Consider the following 25,634-nt stretch of genomic DNA (forward strand, 5'->3'; position numbering starts at 1 on the left):
CCACGGTTCTATTTCTTAGCTGGGAGTGAGGTGCTGGATGAATTTCTTGGTCCTTTGGTGGGGATGATAACCTCCTCAAAGGCTGTAATGAAGATTAAATGTGTTGATCTCTGTGAATGCCCAGGGCAGCCCCTGACACAAGGAAGCATTTAGAGACATAAACACCTCCGGCTTCAATTTCTTTCCCTATGTAATGAAAATAATGCACTTACCTCGTAGAGGTAATTTAATACTAGAATTTTATGAGTATAAAGTAGGGCACAGCAGCTCATGCCTGTAACCCCAGCACTTGGGAGCTGGCGAGTCAGGAGATCAAGGTTATCCTCAGATACATGGGTAAGTTTGAGGCTAACCTGGGCTATGTGATGCCCAGGTTACTGTCTCAATTAAAAAAAAATTGCAATCCTCAGAGGGATCATGTAAGAAACTAGACATTTAAACACATGCGCACGTCAGTCCTGGGTCTGGACCTATGGGGCTCGGGGAATGGTTTCTGATCAATGAAGATAAATTAATCACACAATGAGTTTCATGGCTCAGAGCAGACGTTCCTATCATGATTGGAGTCTGCCCTTTCCCACCCGTCAATATGCCAGGAATATCCCCCGACCCTCAGTGAGAAAGACCCAAGCACAGTCAGTTCCTGGCTGTCACACAAGCCCAGGCTGGCCAGACAGGAACATTCCAGCCTTATCTTGAGCATTAGCAGGTCTAGGCTTCCCTCAGGAGCAGAGGGAGGAGCCAGGCTTCGTCTCAACATGTCTGGACGCAGGACAGCCAAAGGACAGACTGTCTCCCTTGGGCCATCTGCTACCGCTGTTTTCTCCAATTCAGAGTTTCTGCCAGAGGCTAGGCCTGCCTGGCCTTGCTCTAAGATCAAGCAGGGTTCTGCCTGGGTGATGGATGGCTCTGCCTCAGGTCCTGCCTCAGTGGAGACCCAGGGGGCATTTCTTGGAAGCCCATCCAGAAGTGCCGTGTCCACCCTATAGCAGCTCTTGCCGTTCAGGAACATTCTGAGGACCTGCATGCTCCTGCTATGGCTGTCAAATCCCAAATGGCCAGTGTGGCTCTTGTACCTCAGCATCTGTAATGCCTGCTGGATTTCGGCTGCACGGCTCTGAGTATGGGGCACAATGATGGACAAAGGCCTCTCCCTTATCCACAGGGAACCACTAAATATTGGAAGAGGGAATCTACCTGCCCCTTCCCTCAGAAAACCTCCCTTTGCTGAACTTACACTTTGTCCTAACGCTCCTTGAGGACAGGGCAGCTGTGTAAAACTTCTTCCTACTCTAGGCACACAGCACACCATACACAGGAAGCTCAGCCCAGGAGCGTGGTCTTGATGCTCTGCCAGACACCCACCCCATCACTCTGAGGCTAATGTCTGCTTCGGAAGGAATTTTCCCATGGATCACAGATACCTAAAAAAAAAAAAAAAAAAAAAAAAAAAAAAAAAATCAAAGTACTTAAGTCAAAATCCCCTTCCTCTGCAGCTCAGGGATTCTCTGAGCAAGAGGGAGCCGAGTCTAGGTCTTGCCATAGGCTAGATGACAGACCAAGCCTTTCCAGGCACAGCTGGAGGGCTGGCAATCCTGCAACCACCTTAAAACCTTTTTGTGCTTAAGAACCTCCCGTCCCCTTTCAAATAAATGTTATAAGTCAAGTGTGGTGGCACACACCTGGAAAACCAGCGGAGGCTGAGGCAGAAAGATTTCTGTGGCTTTGAGACTAGCCTGGGCTATACGGCATGACCCTGTTAAAGAAATAAAAGTAGAACCAGTATAAACAAAGAAACAAACAAACAACCCCAAAGGACACTGCACGTCCGATATGGAATCCAGGGATGGAACTGCTTCATATCCGAAAAGAGTCAGGTTGGTCTTGGGCCACTGGGCTTTGCAGAAGACCTGCCATGTGCAGATGCCAGTTCTGCTTTCGTTTGGCCACTATGAGAGGCAGGAGCAGTGGCCTTGAGGAAGGGACTCGGTGTGAGTGCCCCAAAGACCTACTGCCCCCTTACAGATGTTAAGCCTGGACTGATTCTGCCATAGGAAGTCAGGGAAATATTTGACCGTACTTGTTAGGCCTAATATCACAAACATGTAAAGGGCTTTTTACAAATAATAAGAAAAATGCAAGGAGTCCAATAGAACAACTAGAGGAATGTCCACCATCTATTGTTTTCTTTTTCTTTCTTTTTTTTTGGTTCTTTTTTTCGGAGCTGGGGACCGAACCCAGGGCCTTGTGCTTCCTAGGTAAGCGCTCTACCACTGAGCTAAATCCCCAGCCCCTATTGTTTTCTTTTTAAAGGTTTATTTTATGTATGAGTACACTGTAGCTGTCTTCAGACACACCGGAAGAGGGCATCGGGTCCCATTACAGATGGTTGTGAGCCACCATGTGGTTGCTGGGAATTGAACTCATGACCTCTGGAAGAGCAGTCAGTGCTCCTAACCACTGAGCCATCTCTCCAGCCCCTCACTGTCTATTGTTAATAGACAATAAGGCTGAGTGTGATGGCACACACCTAGAATCTCAGCCAGCCTTGGCTGAATAGTCAGTTCCTATTGCCAACAACACGCGCGCACGCACACACACACACACACACACACACACACACACACACACACACACACACTAAAAAAGTCTGTGATGTATATACAGCATCATCTTCTTTCTACCAAGAGCTAGCTTGGTGGGGCAAGCCTGCAGTTCTAGCTTCTCAGGAGGGGATTGAACGCATAAAACCTGCCTAGGGAGTTTATGAGACCATCTCGAGATAAAAAGAGGGAAAAGGGCTGGCTGGGGACATAGCTCAGTAAAGGGCTTCCCTAACACATGTGAGACCCTAACTTCAACTCTCAGTATCAAGAAAGAGGGAGAAGGAGGAGGAAGAAGAGGTGAGGAAGGGGAGGGAGGAGGGGGAGAAGGAGGAAGAGGGGGAGGACTAGAGGGTATTCACTGAAAACAGAAATTCCAACAGAGCAGATCCCCAAATGAAAGCATCTCATCTCAGGAAGATAAGATGAGGGAAATATTTAGCTTCCTCCTCCTCCTCTCCCTCCTCTCCCCCTCCTGTTCTTCCTCCTCCCTTCTTCCCTCCTCTACATCTCCCTCCTCCTCTTTCTCTCCCTTCTCCTTTCCATCCTTCCTCTCTTCTACCTTGTCTCCCTCCTCTGCCTCTTTAAAATAACGAACATGTGGGCCAGCAAGCGGGCTCAGCAGACACTTGCTACCAAGGCTGGTGACTTAAGTTTGATCCCAGGAGCCCACAGGGAGAGAGCTGACTGCTGCCAACTGGCTTCTGAGTTCCACATACACAGAGACACACTAATGAGCATAATTTGATTTTAGAGATAATGAACTTTTATGGACTTGAAAAATCAAGCACGTTTTCTTCTTTTACGGAAGCCTAATAGCGAGGTGCTGTGTAGCATCATGGGCTGGCCGTGCGGAGCAAGGCCCTCAACCACACCGCCTGCCTCTTTAGTTTCTAGCAGGCATTTCTAAACTTGCCGGCCGCATACCCATCTTGCACCCTGGGCTGGGATGGACCCTGTGAAATGGCAGTCCTTAGTCTCTTGGCTCCTCAGGGCTTGCTGAGAGTTGAGGGCTAGGAGGAATGTCCGGGTTATGTGCTGTAATTAGAATGTTCCATGTTTTCCTGGGCTCATCTTCATAGGTGGCACATGGACATCTCAGAGTGCCTGAGATCTGCTTTGCTGGCCTGAAGCTCTGGTCGTCTGCCTCTTCAAACTGAGTTGGCTAACATGATCAGACTCAGAAGTCTCTGCCCATGATTGAAACCTAGAAGCAGCTTGGGCGTCTTTGCGTTGTTTCTTACTGATATATACATAGGATGTAGTGACTTGAATCAGAATCTTAGCAGGCTAAATTGGGATGGGGATAGGGACTCAAAAAAGATATCTGGTCCAGCATGTTATTTTCTGACGACAGATCTAAAGCCCCAAGAGATAAAGCAGCTTAGAATTTTGTGTTAGAGCCAAGATGCCTAACCCAGTCTTTTGTTCACATTTGGCCTTCGCCATTCACAGTGCTTGGCTTTGAGAAGAGGTGACTGCCAAATGATGGGTGTGGAAGGAAACTGTGAATAGAAAGTTCAGAGAAATTCTGGGAAATAGCACCTACCCTTAGGTTGCTAACAGTTGAGTTCCAACCAGAATTTCTTAGCCATAACCCATAAGGGAAGTGGAGGAGAGAGAATGGCAAGTTGTAGGTAGCGTTAGCATTCAGTGTATCCAGGCTGAAGAAAGTGGGTTGTGATTTGAGCACACTGGCACACACACACACACACACACACACACACACACAGAGTCACGTCTACCCAGTGTGAGTTTTGGGAAGGTAGAACCATTTGTCTCTAAGTAGTTTCTTTACTTGCCCGATGCTTGCCTAACCTTGTTACTAATTTTTTTAAAAGTCATTAAAATGTGAAGATGTTACTCAGAGAAGGTTAACTGTTTGGGGCCTCCTGTTTAGTTTCTATGAACAGTGGAAGCAACGAAGCGTTTTCCAGAGAGCCTGCATGAGAGGGGAGGGTCCGAAGGTTGGGACGGAGGTATTCAAGAAGTTAAACTGTGTGGTGTTAGCATTTAATGAGGCAACGGGCAAAGCATCCTGGATCCATCTTTTCTTTGACGTCTTTTGGTTTCTTTGACTCTGTTGTTGTTGTTGCTGCTGCTGCTTCTGCTGTTGTTTATGGGATGGGCTACACGCCATCGCACATACGTGGGTGTCAGTAGACAAGTGTGCAGCAGTTGGTTCTCCTCCTTCCAACCAGGGGATTCTGGGGTTTGAACTCAGGTTGCCATGCTTGGTGCTTTCACAGAGTCAGCTCCTTCACAGCAGTCCTTTCCTTGCTCGACAGCCCTAGCTCGTGTTTAAGGATCTGTTCTGTATGGACTGTCTCCAAACTCTAAGGGAAGTTTGAGTGAGGGATGAGCTCAGTTTTCCATGAAAACACTCCCCATATAGTCAAGCCTAATGTGGACTGGGCCTCTTTTATTTTAGGACTTGCGTCAGTGTCATCACCCCCCCCCACCTTCATTTCACAGCATCGTGAAAATGTGCTTATGGTTCAAAATTGGTAACTATCCCCCAGAGACACTTGGCTCTGCTCAACAATTCCTTCCTTTTTTGTGCTTTAGGAATTTTTTTTCTGACAGGAAAAATGAAAAAAAAAAAAGACAGAGGAAGGAAACTCATCTGTAAGGGCCAGAGAATTAAATGAGCTAACCAATGAAAGCTGCTGCCACAGGCCTGTACAGACAGAACAGCATCTGTGACTGGGGACTGGGGACTGGGGACATTTGTAGGTCAGGCTCCCTGGAGATTTCTAATTCCTGATCCTTATCTTACCCCTTTAAAAATACAAGATTTATTTTAGTATTTATTTACGTGTATGTGCATGTGTGTGTAGGTGCCTATAGAGAACAGAAGAGGGTATCAGTGCCCCCCACCCCTTGGAGCTCAAGTTACAGGCAGTTGAGAGCTGTGCAGGGGAGGTGGTAGGAACCAAACTTGGGTCCACTGGGAGAGCGGTACTCCTTTCAACTGCTAAGCTAAGCCATCTCTCCAGCCCCATGTTTCTTATCTTGGCCCTGAGTTTGCCTTGGTGAGCAAGCTTCTTAAAAGGCCAGGTGATTCGGAAAGGCCCGGTGTCGTCGTCGTCTTCTTCTTCTTCTTCTTCTTCTTCTTCTTCTTCTTCTTCTTCTTCTTCTTCTTCTTCTTCTTCTTCTTCTTCTTCTTCTTCTTCTTCTTCTTCTTCTTCTTCTTCTTCTTTTTACTTTATCTGCATTTTTTTAGGCTGAATTTATTCCCGTGCCATGAGTTTTTGTTTCTTCAGTTTCTTCTGGGATATCTTTTTCTTCTGTGCAACCTCCCCTTCTGGCTTTGGAACAATCTGTTCCTTCTCAGTGAGGATCATCTCGATGTGGCAGGGGGAGCTCATGTATGGATTAATCCGCCCATGAGCTCTGTAGGTTGATCGGCTCATCTTAGGTGCCGTGTTCACCTGGATGTGTTCAGTGACAGAGAATCTACATCCAAATCCTTAAGTTCAGCATTACTCTCTGCATTTTTAAGCATGTGCAGCAAAAATTCAGCACTCTTTTTTTGGCCACTGTCCCTGTGTCCAGCCCCACTGTTTGGCCTGGGCGCACCTACCGACTCCACCATTTTACCGCCGGAATGGCACACACTGCTTCTTTAAAGTGACAGCCTTCTGATACTTGGTGGCTTTGCGGATATGCATGCCCTTGATGGCCTGGGCAGTTTCCCGGGTGTTCTTAAAGTGAACACGAAGGTTTGAACCTCTTGATTTGCATGATTTTGTGGGGTTTTCTGGGAGTAGCAAACCATCTTCACAGGTCACCTCTGGCCGCTTACAGGAAGAGGAAGCGCCGCCCCGGTGTATGCTACTTCTTCTTTGTTTTCATTTGCCTCTCGAAATTCCCCTGGGATCATCTAAATTCATACTTCCATATTTTAAGAAGTACTTCTCAAACTGGGTTTCCCAGGAGCTTTCGGGGTTCCATAAAGCCTCTAAAGAGGAGGCTTCATAAGTGTGGGGGTGGTAGATGGTGGTGTTGTATTCTGTCTAAACTCCATCCCCCATAGTTACCTGGTAACAGTCAGGTATGCTCCGCCCCTCAGTTACCTGGCAACAGCCAGCTGTGCCTGACACTATATAAGGGGCTGTTTGCCCCCTCCTCACTCTCTTCTCTGCTCGCTTGACCTCTTCCCTTCTGTCCCTTCTCTCCCCATTCCCCTACTCCCTTTCCTCCACGTGCTCGTGGCTGGCCTTTCCTCTCTTCTTCTACTCTTCTCTCATTATACCTCTACACATGGAACCATGTTGGCTTGGTAGGGTCTGTCTGGACTCCAGCAGAGATTTCAACCCCAACATTGGTAGCCCATACTCGGAATTGGGCTCATGTTTCTCCCACCAAAGAAACATGGCCTCTTATCTGTTTTACTTCTATGAAGTATTTGCCTGGGAGAGGCATCTTCACCCCCAAATAACTGTGGAAGCCATTGTCAGGAGCCTAGAAATGTCCAAGCCATGTGGCCCGGGACAGGGAAGCATTCCTCAGACAGCAGAAAAGACCGTTTGAATGGCTGTAGGCCTGCTTCTATTTACCAGTTTCTTCTTGGCTGCTGTCTGCTGTCTCTGTTGTCCCTGATATCCCCACCTGCTGTAGGTGGGCGCTGCATCCTCAATGTCCTGTTCCTGACTCACCCACCCGGCTATGGGCAAAGCTCTGCTGCCTCCTCTGTCTCTCACCTGCTCCCAGCTCTGCTTCTCACGACATTGTGTTTTTTATTTGGCTTCTTGACTATACGGTCTCCTGCCTGCCCTGACTTAGATACCAGTGTCCCGAAGTATTCTCGGTCTCCCTTGGTGTCTGTCCCACCAGGGGAACCCTGCTTTTCGGTGGCCAAAGTCCTTACAGCACCGTTTACTCTGAAGCTGAGGTTGGAGTTCATCAGGATTAAGTCGAGTTCCTGAACTCACTGTGATTGGGAAATGGAGCTGTGGTGACCTAGTGACTTTGAGGAGATGGTGATTTGCACCCACAGAAGCTTGTCTTACAGATTCCTTTCATTCACATTACGATGTGGTAAAACTGCAGTATTCCTCTCTGTGTTAGGTACAAAGAAACTGAGGTCGAGACTTACACGATTGGCTAAACACAGCAAAACTGGTCTCTAAATTCTGCACTTCTGTGATTGTAGTTTATGGACTCACATATGTGAGATTAGAAACAGGTTGGTGGCTACAGCAATGTGGAAACACACACACACACACACACACACACACACAACCACACAACCACATAATGCTTTTCCATACTGGTCATTGAACCCTGAGCCTTGTGCATGCTAGACAAATACTCTACCACTGACCCATAGCCTCAGCCAAGAGAGTTCATGGGAGTAGCTTGGCTGGAGGACGGTTATGGGAGATAAAAAAGGGTATCGGTGACAGCGTGGGGCAGTCCCAGAGGCCAGCCTTGGAAACTAGCCAAGTAGAGCAGAAAGGCCCCAGAGATGTCATTTCCACAGTGGCTGTGCACCCCTTAGAATTTGGCTGATCCAGTTCCTGGGGGCTGTAAGTTGACCTGCCCCTGTCTTTGATTCTCATCGGCTGAAGGTCCTATTCCCTCTGTTGGGCTGCACCTGGTGTCTCGTTGAGTGGAAGTTTCAAAGCACTACTTTTGCCCTATGGCCCCGAATGTCTGCTGGGTAATTCCAGAGGAACTGTGGCCCATTGTTCTGCTGGGTGGGAAAAGGAACTACAGTAATGACTGTGGGGAAGCAGGAGGAAGAGCCCTCTGCCTTGGAGAGATTCTTAAGATCTTAATATTCTTCATCCTCTCTCTCTGCCTCCGGTCCCTACCTTCTCTGCTGCTTTGCCTCTTCTCCACCAGATAAACTGGGGGCTCTGGGACACTCACTTCATGGACACCCAAGAGTTGATTGAGAAGGGGAATGAGTTAGCCCCACTATTCAAAACTTGCAGTACCTGGCTCCTGAGAGATGACGGAACAAGTCTGGCTGACCATGGCTTAGCAGAGAGGAGGGAGCGGTGGGTGGAGGAAGCAGGTACCCTTGATGCAGGCATGACTTCAGGGTTGAGTTGTCATTTGAGACTTTAACGTCAGCAATAAAACTTAGTTAAAAAAAAAAAGTCACTCTGCCTTTTATAATCTCTGCTGGCAGTGTTAGACAAATCGAAGTATAGAAGTCAGATGACACACTGTTGAGTCATTTCTCTTCTCCCACATGTCTTTGGGTTCCGGGGTTCCAGGGATCCAATCACAAAGCAAACAGTCTGCACAGGAAGCACTTTATCCATTGGACCACCTTTCCAGCTCCCCCAATATTTTGGTCTAGAAAATGGAACCAAGATTGTGTCTTCAAATATTAAAAAAAAGAATAATATTAAGTAAAATAATAATAAATAATTAAATTAAGTAATAATTAAATTATCTTTAAAGGCTAATAATACAATTAGTCTTTAAAGAGAACAGCTGTGGGCTGGAGAGATGGCTCAGTGGTTAAGAGCAGCACTGACTGCTCTTCCAGAGGTCCTGAGTTCAAATCCCAGCAACCACATGGTGGCTCACAACCATCTATGATGAGATCTGATGTCCTCTTCTGGTGTGTGTGGAGATAGCTAGAGTGTACTTATATATAATAAATAAATAAATCTTAAAAAAAGAGAGAGAGAGAGAACAGCGGCATGTGTAACAGTATCCATGGAGCTTTATGAATCTATCTCATGGTGTGATATCTGGGTCATTTGGGGATTATTCTCTCTTGGCAGTGCAGAATCTGAGAGGGTTGAGTTAGGCTTTTTCGTGAGGTGTTGGGTATTGGGTTGGGACATTCCCAAACCCGAGACTCTATCTATCTAAAAATACACTCCTTTTAATGGGGTTCCTAGGCAGATAACAGGGAGCCCTTGTGAGGTGCAACGAGGCCCAGCAAAGTTCTAGAACCAGGCCTGTCTGCTGGTGACCTGCCCTAACGGGTGTGGAGTGTTTGGGGAGCTGAGCCCTCCGCCTGAGAAGAGCGTTGTGTTCCTGACACAATGGCAGGAGAGCGTGTTGGCAGAACAAGAATGACAGCTTCTGTGTCTTGTGGATTTACTGTCCCTTGATAAACTCTTCTATAAGACCGGTACCAGCTTCAGGCACCAAGTTCCACCTGCCAACACCTCGTTCCTTCTCGCCCGGTCAGTCAAGTCCTGTCACAGACATTATGATTTCCCAAATAGCCCTCCAAGTTGGGTGGAGCAGGCTTTATGGGCATAGTAAGATTACCTCAGATTCTGCTTTTGTGTAGTCACCATGGAATGACTATGCATGGGAATTGCCAAAGCCTAGAGTAATTTTCTCTCCCGATTCCCCCCTCTACACACACACACACACACACACACACACACACACACACACACACACACACGCCATAGAACATAGGTGAATGATCGAGTGCATGCTTCGCATGTATGAGTACCTGGGTGAAATCCCCACCATCTCCACTCTTTACCCAGGCTGGGGGGTGGCCTACACCTTTAATCCAAGCACTGAGGGGACAAAGGCAGGCCCTTCTCTGAGTTTGAGACCAACCAGGTCTACAGAGTAAGTTCCAGGGCAGCCAGAGCCACACAGAGAAACTCTGTCTCCAAAACAAAAACAGACCAAAACCAAACTAAAGCAAGGGCAGTAGCTTGGCTGCTGATACCGATAAAGGCAGTAGAATCAGGCTTTCACAGGGGCTCCTGGAAAACACACGTCTCTGTTTTGATAGTAGATACTATCAGAGCAGTTCTATCCCCTCAAGCAGAACCTGAGGGTAGGAAAGCCTCCTTTCCCACCTGATTCCTCTAGTCTTCTTAAGTAAAACCAGATTCAAGAAGGCTTCCTGAGCAGTACACTGAGAAGGCCACAGATAACATGACCCTAATGGGGTTCTTCACCTATAAAGAAGAGCTGTTCTAAGTCATGGTTCCCAGCCCAGCTATCTAAGAGAGTCACCATGGGGCTGAGCACAGGGGTGCATGTGCTTGGGAAGCTAGGGCACAGGGATCATGAGTTTAAGACCTGCCTGAGCTACATAGTAAGGCTCTATATCGAAAAACAAAACCAGAATAAGATAAAATGTTAAATACCCTCGTCTCCTGACCATAGCCCAGACCTAACTCAGAATCTCTGGACTTGAAATCTAGACCTCCTTCATTTAAACATTTCCCAGGGGGCTCTAGAATGCTGCCAAGGTTGAGACCTACTGCTCTGGAATTTAAAAAGTCAACTAAGACTTAGAGTATTCCCACATCTGGGTGGGCGCTGGCATCAGGGGAAAGGATGCTTTTAAAATGACACTGATTCCCTGGCTGTACATTCCAGACCATTCGAAGCAGTGACTTCCGGCCCTAGGTATCTCTTACTCAGCCCTCATCTATGCCAGCTGTTCCTACTGACGGTGAGCCAACGGTGCAAGTGTTTGCTTTACAACTGTCTACCAGTGAATCATGACTCCCATTTCATAGGTCAGGAAAAAGGATGTTCAGAGCAGGTAGTGGCCTGACCTGCATGACCGAATAAGAAGTCCCTGAAGCAGGTCTGTCTAACCTTGAAACTTGTCCCAGTTGTCCAGACCCCATTCATTGCATCATGGGCACGGGAAAGGTAGCCAGAAGCTGTGGCTCTCCTTCCAGCTACCCTCAAAGCCTGAGCTGAAAACCGTTCAGGAGAGAAGAAAGGCCCCGAGATGACTGCTGTTGCCTGGTGTTTGGCTCCATCCTAGTCCCCCACTTTTGAAGGGCCTCTTTTTGGAGGGAAGAAGAGTAGGCCCGCCTTACTCCCATCTCATTTGCACCCTCTTCTCCTGGAGAAACCAAGAGGCAAAAGCACACACTCGCTTTCTGAGAGCTTAAGGGATTTTTCAATCACATGACAGAAAGGTGTCTCCATTTCCCTCAGAGGGCCAAGGAGATGCGATGTCAAGGTGACCTGAAACTTTTAGCTCTGCTTTGAGACTTTGTGTTCTCACGTCATCGAATAGCACAGCTTGAAGCTGGGTGCTGGGGGATTTGGGTGTCAAACCTACTCCCGCCGACACCACCTGCATGTATACAGTGTAAAGGCCTTGAGCTTCACTTTCTGCATCTGTCAACTTATTCAGGATCGTGAGGGGACAGCTACCAGAACCAGCAATGTCAGGCCTGCCAGCAGCCTTTGAGGTACCAGAAGGAAAGGAATATGCGGCCCTAAAGCTAAGACTCAGGCCACCTGAGGCCAAAAGCTTTGTCCAGTGTTTGCTGGCACCCTTTCAGGGACCTTATGTCCCCAAGACTTAGAGTGGCTCCAAGTGGCCATCTGTGTTAGAGATCACACTGGCCTTCCTCCACCTGTGTCAGCCCCTAGTGTGTGGACAGCTCAGAGCCAGCTCGTAGAGCCTGGGTAGCTGAAACTTTCGTGGGCCACGTAGTATAAACTTGACCCCAAGCCTAGCTCCTAGGGACTTCCCGCCCTGGGAGTGGGGGCTCCCTCTGCACCTGTTGTCCCTGCCTTTGTCCCCTGTTGTTTACCAGCCAGCGCAGGGTACATGTTCAGACAGCGTTGAGTGAAGGGCAAAGGTGGAGAGATGAATGAGTTTGCTTTTGGTGACATCTCTCAAGTGCTTGCAGGGACAGGCTGTTTGGCTGTTGGCTATCCGCTTCCTTGCTCAGCTTCATTTTATTCGTGTCAGCCGGTTCACTTAGAAGATCATCTCTTTGAAGAGTATTCTAAAAATAGGATGCTTTAAATGCAATGCCATTTTCCCGAGGTTGGGACAAATGCCCAGAGTTTCTCGCAACTGTATCTTTTACACTAGATCCACTAAGAAAGTGCATCGGGGCTCTTGATTCATTGGGCCCCTTATTAAGCCATTATCAGACTAATAAATCTTTCTGAGCTACTTGGGCAGTGGGTATTTGGGGAGGGGGGAGTGGAACAACATGGGACAAAATGGAGGCTGAGAGGGAGGACCTTGGAGGGTAAGGAGGGGACACTAGCAGTCACCAGGGATTTAGGTCTGTCCCAGCTCATGGGCTGAATTGAGATGGAGAGGCACAGGCTGCCCTCAGAGCGCTTAGGGAAACTGGCTCAGGGCTGCTTGGATCTCTGGTATGGTCTCCATTTCATTCCTTGTCTCAGGAGTCTGAGCTGGGTCATGTCTCCGGTAACTACCTGAGAAACTTTGTGGGCAGCTGGCTTTGATGTCCAGTTCTGTCGTTAATTCTGTTATGAGTCACTTAACCTCTCCTTATGCCCTAGTTTCCAAATTTTACAACTCCTTGCTCACATTATGATGATGATTAACCTCGCCAAGTGGCCTTTACCCCACCCTCCATCCCAATCAAGATCCTCACCAACCCAGCCTGTTTTTAATGGATGTTGTGACTTTAACTGGTAGTATAGACCTGGGTTCTAGCTGAGGCTTTGCCAGGACAAGGCCATGTCACCCTAACCAAGGTAATGCTTCCCAGGGCCTCGGTGTTCACCTTTGCATGGTAGGAACAACATTAACATTCCTCTTAGTCAAATGGGAAGATCTGGGAGTGGAAGGGAATTCAGTCCGTATTCTAACCGAGTCACTCACTGCATGTCAGCCTGGCAGGGCCACTGGCCAGTGACACACCTTTCCGTCTTGGTAAAGTGACCTCCTGATTGTCTTGGCAGCTAACCATGGGGATCGCTTCTCCTCCTTACTTGTTTGTGTCTGCGTCCCTACAGTGGCCAGTTCGCCATCGTGAGGAAGTGCCGGGAGCAGAGCACGGGGCTAGAGTACGCAGCCAAATTCATCAAGAAGAGGCAGAGCCGGGCCAGCCGTCGGGGCGTGTGCCGGGAGGAAATCGAGCGGGAGGTGAGCATCCTGCGGCAGGTGCTGCACCCCAACATCATCACGCTGCACGACGTCTATGAGAACCGCACCGATGTGGTGCTCATCCTTGAGCTGTGAGTGGGGCACTGGGTCCTGTGATGTGGGGAAGTGGGGTGGGCGACTAGACTGAAGCTCGGCCCAGACAAGATGCAGTTAGCTGTAGACGGTTCCTTTCTGCCACCCTTGTCCTCATCCTCCGTCTAAATGGAGCCAAAGGAGAGTGTGAGCCTGCTGAGTAGCAAGGAGAGTGAATAATGGCCTAACTCTTGCTTTCACTAGACTTTGGGGATCAAATAGAAGACACCAGTGGTTCTGGCTTATTTCTCAGCCTGAACAGCATTCATGAGGGAGAGTAGGAGCAGAGGGTACCATGGGTAACAGAGGTTGTCAGAGAGGGATCTGTCTTGAAGAAAGGAAGAATACCCATCCTTCCAACTCTACACAACCCCTTTTTAGTCCTCCTGGGGAAAATCCATTACCTTGGCACTATGTTTAATATTTGTGTTGTTACAGTGATAGCTATTACCCATGTAACCATCTCACCGGTCCATAGCTACTGTTTAAAGAGCGTCATTTCACCTTCATAGTGATACTGTCACAGAGACTCTTAGCATACCCATTTTATAGATCAGAGCACCAAGAAGGTCAACATCCCATAGCTGAGAAATAGCAAGGCTGAGACTGCCATGTACACGCCACATGCATGAGGTGCAACCTTGGGATGGCCGAGGAGGACTTGGCAGTGGTTGGTGGAATTTAGTTTAGTAACACCAAGACTTGGTTGGACACTCCGATGTCCCTGAGCTAGTGGAGCCTGGTGGGTAGTAGGGCCTGAGTCAGGCTGTGGCACAAGTCACAATAGCCTCAGCCAGCCAGCCAGCTAATCAGCAAGATCCCAGGACAAGAGTGTTCAGAGCCTCATGAGCGTCTAGTAAACACCTGCCAATCCACAGAGGAGTGGGGTGTTTGTCTCAGTACTTCTTGATTTTGTGACTGTGGGCCAGTCACCTGCCTCCAGATTGAGTGGACCACCTGACATTCGAGATGTCTCTGTACCTTGGCAAGATATAACTAGTTAATTTAGAGAATTTGCTTCCTCTCGCATTTGATTCTTGCTTTATCGACCTCTGTGTTTAACTATATAGAATTGCCAATGCTCCCCCCTTCTCTAGGGCCCAATGTCCTCGTGTCTCATTTGTGGACTCTGTGCAAAATGAACTAGTTACTGTGTGTCTCCCTGACCCAGAGAGGACTCTGATAAAGGCCTTCCTCTCCTTCCCTAGGGATGATCAGTCATGTGTGCACTCCTCCTGGCATGCTCTAAGGCTAAGGGTCATTAGTTAGCATCCTGATTCCCAGCAGACAGTGACAAGCCCATCTTCCTGGGAAGTCCAGAGTCACCTCTTTAAATGGCTATTATCATCCCCCTCCCTCACCAAAAAACCCTCAACCAACCAACCAACCAAACAAACAAAACCCCCAAACTCACAAGGAAAGGTATTTATAACCCTCCAGCCCAAACACAGCTACTTGTGTTTCTCTGTGGTTCCTCGCCATCTTCATTACTTCGTATATAATTTTACAATTTCCTGTTCCACTTTTTCTCCAACTAACAAAATTCCACGTATAGCCCTTTTTCCATTTAAATAACCATATCATCTTTCATTAAATTATACATCAGTGTTTCTCTGTTGCTGGACATTGGCTTACAATTTTCCAGCTCTTATCTTTTCCAGACTTTACTGATAAAACTCCTTCTTCCCAATGGTCTGCCCCTTTTCTTTTGAATCAGTTATTCCAGCTGAATCTCCAGGAGTGGAGGATTAAGTTAAAGGTGGGCAGGTACAGGTTCTTGGTGACTTTGCTTCCAAAGGATGCAGGGACAGCACAGTGTTTCTGTTTGCCTTCAGCCTCGGCATCTGTGGGACATCTGTTTTAAAACACGTGTCTTTCTTTATTCATCTTTATAGTTGCAAATCAGTATCTTGTATTTTTAATTGACATTTCTTAAACTTCTGGGAAAATGATCCATTTCCCCCTGTTTGTGGAACCCTAGAATTTGGGGTCTGAGATGCTTCTGCTTTGTCTCCAGTTCTTCGGGCAGGGCTCATGACCAGCCTGTACTTATATGCTGTCATCTTGTGAGTGCAGGTGCACCATGGGTAACATCAGTCCCCACACAGGTGCTCCCAGGACTTGCTCTGCTTGTTGAGCTCTAGCTGCCCACATTTTCTGTCTCCTTTAATTCCTGGTTGCCTCATTGTGCTTGGGATGTCTGGCTGAGGAATACTAAGGGTTTATGAAATTAAAAAAAAAAACAAGTTTGTAAAGACCACTCTCAGACCATGCTTGCTGGGCTCTAAGAAGGACTTTCCAGGGAAGGAGGACTTCTTGGGGAATAGGAGGACTTCTCAGGGGAGGACTTCTCAGAGGACTTCTTGGGGGGGGGTAAGAAGACTTCCCACGAGAGGAGGACTTCTGCGGGGTTGGAGAGGAGGACTTCCAATGGGAGAAGGACTTCCTGGGGAGGATCCTAAGGGAAGAATTCAGAAGGTTTTTCTTGGACTTGGTGGTTCTTGTTGAACTCATCAGAAGTTCTTGGCATTTGGGTCCTCTCTGGGCAGCAGGTTTGCCCAGTGGTTAGACATAAGTGTTAGTGCCCACTCATTCATTTTCAGAATTTACCTGTTTATTTGTAGGTATTTTTTGCATTTCACTGATGTAGTCCAGGCTGCTCTAGACTGCGTGACACTCCCAGCTCAGCCTATGGGATGACAGATGTATAAGTTTATAGATGTGTGTCACCACATGTATATAATGTGTGCATGCACATGTATGTGTTCAGTATATGCACATGTGTGTGTGGAGGCCAGAGGAAGACATCCAGTGTCCTGTAATACTATTCTCTGTCTTGTTTCCTTGAGATGGGGTCCCTCCCTGAATCTGGAGCTGGACCAGCAATCAGTAGACCCCACTGGTTCTTCCCTTCCTGTCTCCCTCAGTGCTAGGCTTACTGGTGTACATGGCAACACACAGCTTTTCACATGGGTGCTGAGGATTTGAACTCGGGTTTACAGAGCAATTGCTCTTACCCACTGCGCTATCTCCCCGGCCCCTCACTTGCAGTTTTGGTGGGTGAATTGACTCTGGTCCCAGTGTCTTTAGCAGCTGTTGTCTGGATTGGTGCTTCCTTTAGTTTCTGCTGAAGAGGCCAGTACCAGAAGACATACCATGCCCGGACTCCTGTTCCTTTCAGCTGTCTTTATCCCATTTCTGGCCTTCTTAGGAGCACCTGTTTCTGGTCATGGTGATTGAAGGGAGGATTAGGAAAAACTTTGCTCTCTGTGTCAGTTGATTTCCATACAGCTCTAAGACTGTATTCGAAATCTCAATAGCTGAGCTCATGTCATGTGTGGAGAATGCCCCTTTGTAGCTCTAAATGCCCTGGGGGCCTCCTGGACTCCAGGTTTGTAGCCAGTGCTACCCTGGCAGGGGCTCCTAGGTGATGCTGATGTTTCTGAGACCCAGCAGCTGTGGCAATACTATTGGTCCATCCTTGCCTGTGCCAGTCATTTATATACACACTACCAGAAGAACTCTGGAAAGCACTTCACCAGGCATACCAACCTGCAAGGGAGAAGGAGTTGCCCCTGAGAGTTCTATTACAGAGAGAAGAGACTAGACTCTTACTTAGCCTTTGCTGGAGGGGTTTGGTTTGAGCTGTGAGCAGAAGGAAGCCTGGGAGGAGATGGAAAATGACCCAGGACAAAGGTCTCAGAACTGAGAGGCTGAACTGAGAGGCTTGCAGAGACAGCACTGCCTTTGAGTTCTACGCTCGGCCCAATGCTTCTGTTTTATTTGTTTTGTTTTTATTTTATGTGTGTGGCTAAAAATCTACCACATGCATGCAGTGCCCGCAGAGGCTGGAAGAAGGCTTCAGATCTCTGGGAACTGGAGGCATAGAGAGTTGTGAGTGGCCATGGGAAGCCAGGGAGGCAAGCTCACATCCTTGGAAAGAACAGCCAGCCAGGTTTTATTTTTTTTAAAAATGTCAAGCCATCTCTCCAGCTCCCATTGATGATTTAGTTTACTTCCATTTAAAAATGTTTTTGTTTGTTTGTTTGTTTTGTTTTCAGTCAGGGTGTCTTGTAGCCTGGGCAGCTCTTGAACTGTCCTTGTAGACAAGGTTGGCCACGATCTACTTAACTTCCTATCTCTACCTGCCGAGTCCTGGAAGTACAGATGTGTGCCACCACACTAAGTTTACGAAACACAGGATCAAACCTACGCTTCCTGCATGCCAGGCGAGCATCGCGCTCCCTGAGTCACCGAACTTGTATTGAGTGGCTTTCGCATACAACGTATTTCCGAAGCAAACTAGTCTATGTGGAGTGAGACATGGTGTAGCCTGATATGACGGCGTCTGTCTGTCTGCACAGGTGTGTCAGGGACAGTGTCTGGGTGGCTTTGGGGTGTCCTCATTTCCAGACACTTAGGCCGCATGATGTGGATGAGGGCAGGAAGAAAGGAGCACAGGGTGGATTGCACTCAGGTGACGTGGCTTGGTCACTCATTAGCTGTGTGTGTTGGGGCGCTCAGTCGCTCATTAGCTTGTGTTGGGGATGGAGGGGGGGAGCCACTTGCCCTCCTTGGTCCTCAGTTTCATCCTAAATGGGGAGAGAGAAGAAACCTGCATTCCTCCAGATGTATGTGAGGGTCAAGTGAGAGAATATTCAGGAAGGCATATTGTAGGAATGGTGAACTTAAATTAGATAATTAAATTATCTGAACGTCCCCAGCACTGCACCCCTGCAGTGACACTGTACCTAGTGTTCACTTCAAGGCTTATCAAGGCCTCCCAGTGCTGAGTCATCCTTGTGTCAGGATTCCTTCCAGCCTGAAGGTGGCCAGGAGAAGTCTCACTCTTGTTTCAAGAAGAAAAGCTTTTACACAGACCATCCTGAGGTTAAGGTCGTGGAAGGACCAGACTTCCATCCTAACTCTTCCTGGGACAGACTCAAGGTATCCCTTGCACTAACTGTGGGGTTCCAGGACCTGCCTTAAGTCAGGGTGGGGACAGGATGCTGGATGATGTCACCATGAGACACAGAAAATGCTGTGGTAGACTGATCGCTAGCATTTGTTCAGTTGCTACGGGTCACACCCAGCTCACTCCGAGCTGAGAGGTCCTGCAGCATGGACAGCGAGTGAACAAAAGAAATAAAAGGAAAGGAAAGGACATGGCTGCTCCTGGGTATGGAGGAAAATGTTTATTCTAGATATGCGGGAGAGCATAGTCAGAGCAGACACATCTGGGAGAGTCCAGAATGGTCAGGTTCCTGGACCATGCGAGGAGAGGGAGAGGGGAACCAAGTACAGCAGCCAGGAGGCCAAAGGTACAGAGAGGCGGGGAACCAAAATGTCTGGATTATATAGGGAAGAGCCTCTGGAGGAAAGGCAACCAGCCCTTGGGCAGGAACATTCAGGGCAGAAGGTGTGGTATACCAGCCACACCTTTTAACAGGTAGGGACTGAGGAAAGCCGGGAGAACCTGGAGGCCAGGTCCATTTTGATATGTTAAAGAGGTATCTCAGCTGTCTGTCCCAGTTTGAGATGTAACAGACAGGAGGTTTGCTCTGGTGTGCACCCGTGTCCTCCCTCCCCGAGAGGAACATAAGCACTAGCCTTGTTGCTGAGATTAAATATGTCCTGGGGGTTGGGGATTTAGCTCAGTGGTAGAGCGCTTGCCTAGCAAGCCCAAGGCCCTGGGTTCGGTCCCCAGCTCCGAAAAAAAGAAAAGAAAAAAAAGTATGTCCTGACAAAGACAACTTGAGGAAGGAGGGGCTTACTTTGACTCACCCTGCGAGGGTGCCATCCATCACAGCAGGAAAGGCTGCTGGCCACATGGCACCCACAGTCACAAACCAGAGATGACGATTGCTAATGCATAGCTCACATTCTCTCTTTATTCAGTCCAATAAAATTGAATATTGACCAAATATAATTCGAAATTTTCTAGTGGCCATGTTAAATAGGTGAAAAGTAATAGGTGACCGGATGTTAATGATAATTTTATTGACTCCAACACATACTATTTTTTTAAAGATTTATTTATTTATTATATATAAGTACACTGTAGCTGTCTTCAGACACACCAGAAGAGGGCATCAGATCTCATTACAGACAACCGTGTGGTTGGTGGGATTTGAACTCGGGACCTCTGGAAGAGCAGTCAGTGCTCTCAACCACTGGGCCATCTCTCCAGTCCACATACTGACTTTATTATATAGGCAATATGAGGTTATTAATGAGCATTATACACACACACACACACATGTATATTCTTTTTTTTTTTTTTTTTTTTTATTTTTTTTTATTTTTTTTTTACACATGTATATTCTAAGTCTGTGTAACTAATGTCAGTTTGACACTCAGCACATACCTGCTTATGGGATTGCCATGGTTAAAGTGAGCAGCAGTTCTATTTAAACAGTAAACTTGTGCTTAATGAAGTAATTCATTAGTTTTTGTATTTAAAATTAGGTTAAATTTAAAAATTCAGTTCCTTTGTCCCATTGGCCATGTTTCAAGTGCTCAGTAACCACACATGTTTACTGGCTAAATATTGTCGAACAGACTAGACAGAGAGGGCTTCAGCAAACAGAGGTGTTTGCACACAGGCCAGGACATTCATGTGCACCATTATGGAGGTGCAGAAAATGTTGGAAAGGGGGAGATCCTGTCTAGAGATTATTTTATGAAGATTTGTGTGTAAGTTAGGGACCATGCTTAGATGATCCTGAGTCCATGAAGAGGCCATTTTTTATAAAACTAAGGAGAGGAAGCTCTAGGGGCCATCTTGCCCAATCTGCTATTTTTCAGGTGTGAAAACCACAGCTTTCCTAGAGCAGGGAAATGAGTCACCACGTCACAGGCAGTCGGGTCTAGCATTTGTTCCTCTTTGTGGTCTGTCTCAGTCCATTCTGACTATGGCACCCCCCCCCCCAAAATTCATGTCAGCTCCTCATGTAAAATAGATCCATTGAACCCTAAGAGGCTTGAAAAGTTAACTGATTTCAGCTTCAGAGTTTAACACATTGACAAGCAGGGCCTGGCAGCTCCCAAGCCTTTATTCCCAGCGCTTGGGAGGCAGAAGCAGGCAAAGTTCTGTGAGTTTGAAACCAGCCTGGTCTACAGAGCAAGTCCTAGGCCAGCCAGAGCTACAAACGAAGACCCTGTCTTAAGAAACAAAACACACGGAAGCCAGCGTCTTAGGGAGCACAGCCAGGCCCGTTATGAGTCAGAGTCAAGGGGATCCATTCTGAGCAAACTACGCTTCAGGTAAATGGGAGCAACCAACAAGCACTGTGGTTTTAAAGTCCCATGTGTGGTAGGAGTAGTGTAGCCCTTTCTATTCCAAAGGAGCAAACTGGGAAAGAAGAAGTGAGTGACAGGTCTTGAGTCAGTCTTAGGCTGACTTTGGGCTCAATATTTTGCCCTTCAGGCCCTCCAGGGCACAGATCCTGCATAACAGCTTTGGGTAACCTTGCCCTCTTGTCTTTGCTCTGAGTAGTCCACACCTTACAGGTTGGAGTGGTCTGGCTGCGGCTCTTCCAGACAAGAATGGATGTACACCTGGCGGTCCACTGGTCTGGCGTCTTCAGGCAACCTGATTGCCTGCTGCAGGGGGCGCTCTGTGCATTGGCTTCCATCCCCACACAGTTCTCTTTCCAGGGGCCACCAAGCTCTGAGGCATCCTTTGAAATCCAGGTGGGAGTAGCCACACCCACACTGCTTTGCTTGGCACAGAGCAGTCACTTCGGGAACCAGTGGAGCCACACCTGGGGTGACTGATGTGGTGCTGGAGTTCAGGAAGCAAAGGCCTCCACATGAATCAGCGCTGGGCAGTGGGGGGCTCTTCCCTTGATAGGTTCTGTCCTCCAGGCCCTCAGTGTGGCCCTGAATCAGCGCTGGGCAGTGGGAGTGGGGGCTTTTCTTTTGATAGCATTCTGTTCCTCAGGATGGTCCTGAACCACTGCTGGGCAGTGCGGGGCTCTTCCTTTGATAGGGTTCTGTCCTCCAGGCTTCAACGTGGTCCTGTGACAGGAGTGGAGCTCTTTCCCTACTATGAAGTCTGAGATGACTTGAAACCTTTATCTCATTGTCTTGGACAATAGGCCCTTTATACAGTTGACTAATCTCCATTGTTTGGATGAATAATATCTTGCCTTCCTTGGACTAGCTGATCCTTGTAAATCTCCTTATCAGGCAGAGCTCAGCCCCACCTGTGTTCTCTCAGCCACAGAGGTTCTCATGGTTTTCTTCCCAGCAGGAATAGGCTGAAAAGCCTGAAAACGTTTACATATTCTTTATTTTGTAGAATAAATAAATATTTTATTTTAAAATATTCCTCTTTGGGCCAGTGAAATTGCTTGGTGAGTAAAAGTGCCTGGAGACCTGAGTTTGATCTCTGGAACCCATATGGTGGAAGGAGAGAACCGACTCCTGCAAGTTGTCTGTACAGGTACACACACACACACACACACACACACACACATACACAGAGAGAGAGACAGAGAGAGAGAGAAACAGACAGACAGACAGACACACACACAGACAGAGACAGAGAGAGACACACACAGAGAGAGACACACAGAGAGGGAGACAGACAGACAGACAGACAGACACACACACACACATCTATATTTTTACTGGGTCAAGAGGAACAGACTCCTTCACCAGCGTTGTGCTTAGACATTTTCTGAGCCAGATACCCAGTCTCATCACTCACAAGTTTGACCTTTTGTAAGATACTAGCACATGAGCAAAATTCAGCAACATTTCTCTGCTATTTTGTTACAAGAATGGTAATAAAATACTTCACTGACTGATGCTATGTTCCTCGGTTCTATCTGCAAACCTCACCAGAATGTCAGGTTGCCATCTGTATTTCTACCCGAATTCTATTCAGAGCCACTTAGATACTTTCCGGGTGTTGAGACTCCCTTCCCTAGAACCGTTCTCTGTGGCTCACTTTTGACATCGAAACCTAATCCCAGCATGCATTTCACAACTCATCTGCCCCATCAGCGCCTTACCTACTTCTGAAGCCACGCCCATGGTTCTAGCTTTCTGTTTGTTGGGTTTTTTTGGTCACAGCATCACCCCACTCAATACAAACATCCTATGTTGGGTTCTTCAAGCAGCTATAGAACAAAATACCACAAACCGATATTTATTTCTTACACTCTCAAGGCTGGGAAACTTAAGATCAAGGCATCAGGAGACTTGTCTTGGGGGAACTTGCTTCAGAGATAGTTGTCTTCCTTATAATGGGAAGGTTTCTGTTTGGAGTTCGCCAGAACACAGAGGCAGATTGTCTTTTTTGGGTAAGAAACTTATTAGAGGAATTATTAGAGCCATAGATAAACATAAAAATAGATATTGCAAGAGTTTTAAAGAGAGTTTAGACCCATAAGGGCTAAGTAATCTCTTTTGTAGGTTTCAGAGGGGATAGAGTGGTCCCATGCTATGTGATTGACGAGCAGCCCATAGTACATGCTTGGAATCTGGCTGTCTCTGATTCTCTGGTGGTAGGGGAAGGGGAAAGAGTTGGCCCTTTAGTTAATATGTGTATTTATCATACTTGGTGTGCCGCCTGAAGCTCCTGGTTGCTTAAGGTGCTTATAAAGCTTCCCTTGGGGAGGCGAGGATTCTAGCTCATAGCCAGCCATGACAGGCACCTGCTATTTCTTTTACAGCAGCTGTGAAGGTAGAGACAGGGAGAGGCTGAGTGGCTGGTAGCCCAAGCATACCGGTTATGACATCAGCAATAGCAAGTTCTTTATTTCATCCCAACTTACTTTGGTTTCACTTTGGTTTTTGTCCTGTTTGAGTTTGGGTCTTAACTTTTTAATCTCAGGATGGCCTGGAAGTGGCTGGATGGACTGGGCTGGCCTCGAATTTGTGACAATCCTTTTGCTTTTGTCCCACAAGTGCTTGAGACTATGCTTGTGTAATTTTAATTTTATACACACCATACTTCATACAGTTATTTGTGAGTTACAGAAGAGCTACGCAAAGCTAAAGAAGCCAAGTGTATGCGTAGGTGTATATAGGATCCTTCTGTGTAGCTCTGTCTTGGAACTCGCTAAGATGTCCATCTCCTAATTTCTGGGTTTAAAAGCATGTACCACCAAGCCTGGATTGACGCCTCAGTTGGCAAAGTGCTCACTGCATAAGCAGGAAGACGGAGGTCCAGGTCCCTAGCTCTCACTCTGAAGCTGTGCATCTCTGATTTCTGCACTAGGGAAAAGGGGACAGGAAGAGCTTGCAGGCATCCAGTTTAACTGAATCCAGAGTTCTAGGTTCAGTGAGAGATCTTGTCTTAAAACATAAGGCACAGAGCACTAGAGACAGACTTTGACATTGATCTCTTGCTTCTACATGCATGTGTGCACAAATGAATACACACGCAGAGGGTCAGTACAACTGCAGAATTCTTCCTGGGACCAGATATTGGGTCTGGAGAGCTTCCAAGTGGGCAGTACCAAGAATAGGGAAAATCATTCTTAGTTGGGTCCAGGACAGTTAGGAATTTGCCACCTAGTGATCTACATGGCAAACACATATTGGAGGGTGTCCATGACAGCGATGGACTGGTGTGTCTCCCTGTAGTCTGTGGTTTCTCCTTTCATGAATCGTGTGTGAGAGGATTGTTGTTATTCATTGGTCTGGTGGCTGCGATGAATTCTCAGGAGATAATTTTTTATTAATGTAAATAATTCACTTATCATTCTTTGCCTTCTGGAAGTAGGGGACAGATGGTACTTGTTCATTTGTACAAGCAAGATAGCAAGTCAGGGACTGGGGATATGACTTAACAGCTAATGGTGCTTGCTGCCCCAAGCCTGAAACCTGAGTTCAATCCCTGAAACAAACCTGATTGGAAGGAGAGAATGAACTCCAGGAAGTTGTCTTCTGACTTCTGCCTGTGTGCCATGGGCATGTGTGCCCCTTGTCATCAACTGACTAACCAGCAGGATGCCAGGTCATTGTACCTTAGCGTCCATACTGCTGTTCTACCCGAAATGTAATTCTCAATGGGGCACAGCTTCCTCTTTACAGAAAAAGGGTAATATTCACGATAGCAAGGGACCTGACCTTTCTGGGAACACCCTAGGAGTGACTTTTTACTCAGAGCTCCAACAGAAGGAATATAGTACTAGGTACCGGTTAGACTAAGCTCCAGACAGGGCAAGGGAGATCCTACTTTCCAGACAAGCTGAGAGTCGGGTGTAGGACCTGCACGCAGGAGCCAGGCCTCACGACGTACAAAATTAACTGGGCCTGGCCCTCCCCACCGGTGTCTTCCAGAGTTTCCGGAGGAGAACTGTTCGATTTCTTGGCCCAGAAGGAGTCGTTAAGTGAGGAGGAAGCCACCAGCTTCATTAAGCAGATCCTGGATGGGGTGAATTACCTTCATACAAAGAAAATTGCTCACTTTGATCTCAAGGTCAGTAAAGGGAGTAAAGGGCACGGGTGTTTAGGAAGAAGGGACCTTGTCCCCTTGTCATAGATAAGAAGGGTCTGGTGCCCATAGGCCCACTCTGAGCACCTTTAACCCCAAACCCAACCCCAGGGCAGGGATTGGCCTGTTGCCTGTCACCACCTCAGTTTCACTATGATCACTCTCAGGCCTTGTGCACACAGGGCTGGCTACAAGAAGCTCTTTAAACACTTTATCTCTTCCACGGAGTAGGTGAGGCATACTTTAAAAAGTTTTTTAAAAAAGCAACAACAAGAAACTTGAAGCAAAACTCATTTCCCAAGAGGAAACTAAGAGCTAAGTCGCAAGGCGGCAGAACTAGCAGGATTTGCAGGATTGCTGAGGTCGGCTGATACCCTAGACCCAGCACACCATGGCCTTCTGTGTCTCCTCACTGGAGATGCTAGACCTTGGAGCCCAAGGACCATTGGCTGCCTGCTCCTCCCTCACCCCAAACTGGAGCCGCAAGGCTGCTTCCAGGGCCCACTGATCATTTGTGGTAACTGGTGTTCAGGGTTGAGAAAGTTCATCGTGACCGTGTTTAACTGCATGTATAGCTGTGGTCAAGGCAGAAGGATTGGCTCTCTTAGTAGCTGAAGACTCTCTTAGGCTCGGAGACTGGGGGGGT

At 47.5% G+C, this 25,634-nt stretch overlaps 1 protein-coding gene across 6 annotated transcripts in view; it reads left to right on the forward strand.

The window, feature by feature from the left end:
• Dapk2 (death-associated protein kinase 2) overlaps nt 1–25,634 on the forward strand; it is a 118,999-nt gene that overhangs the window by 53,194 nt on the left and 40,171 nt on the right. For 3 of the 6 annotated variants that reach the window (XM_008766241.4, XM_063265164.1, NM_001395735.1), the window contains exons 3-4: nt 13,311–13,532; nt 24,835–24,973. In XM_008766241.4, the coding sequence (XP_008764463.1) occupies nt 13,311–13,532; nt 24,835–24,973 (361 nt within the window). Of the gene's footprint in view, nt 1–13,307; nt 13,533–24,834; nt 24,974–25,634 lie in introns of those variants that run through there. The other 3 variants (XM_039081125.2, XM_039081122.2, XM_039081126.2) reach the window with 3 other exon arrangements.

The sequence above is a fragment of the Rattus norvegicus genome, chromosome 8 (genome assembly GCF_036323735.1).
Source record: "Rattus norvegicus strain BN/NHsdMcwi chromosome 8, GRCr8, whole genome shotgun sequence".
Taxonomy (NCBI): Eukaryota; Metazoa; Chordata; class Mammalia; order Rodentia; family Muridae; genus Rattus; species Rattus norvegicus.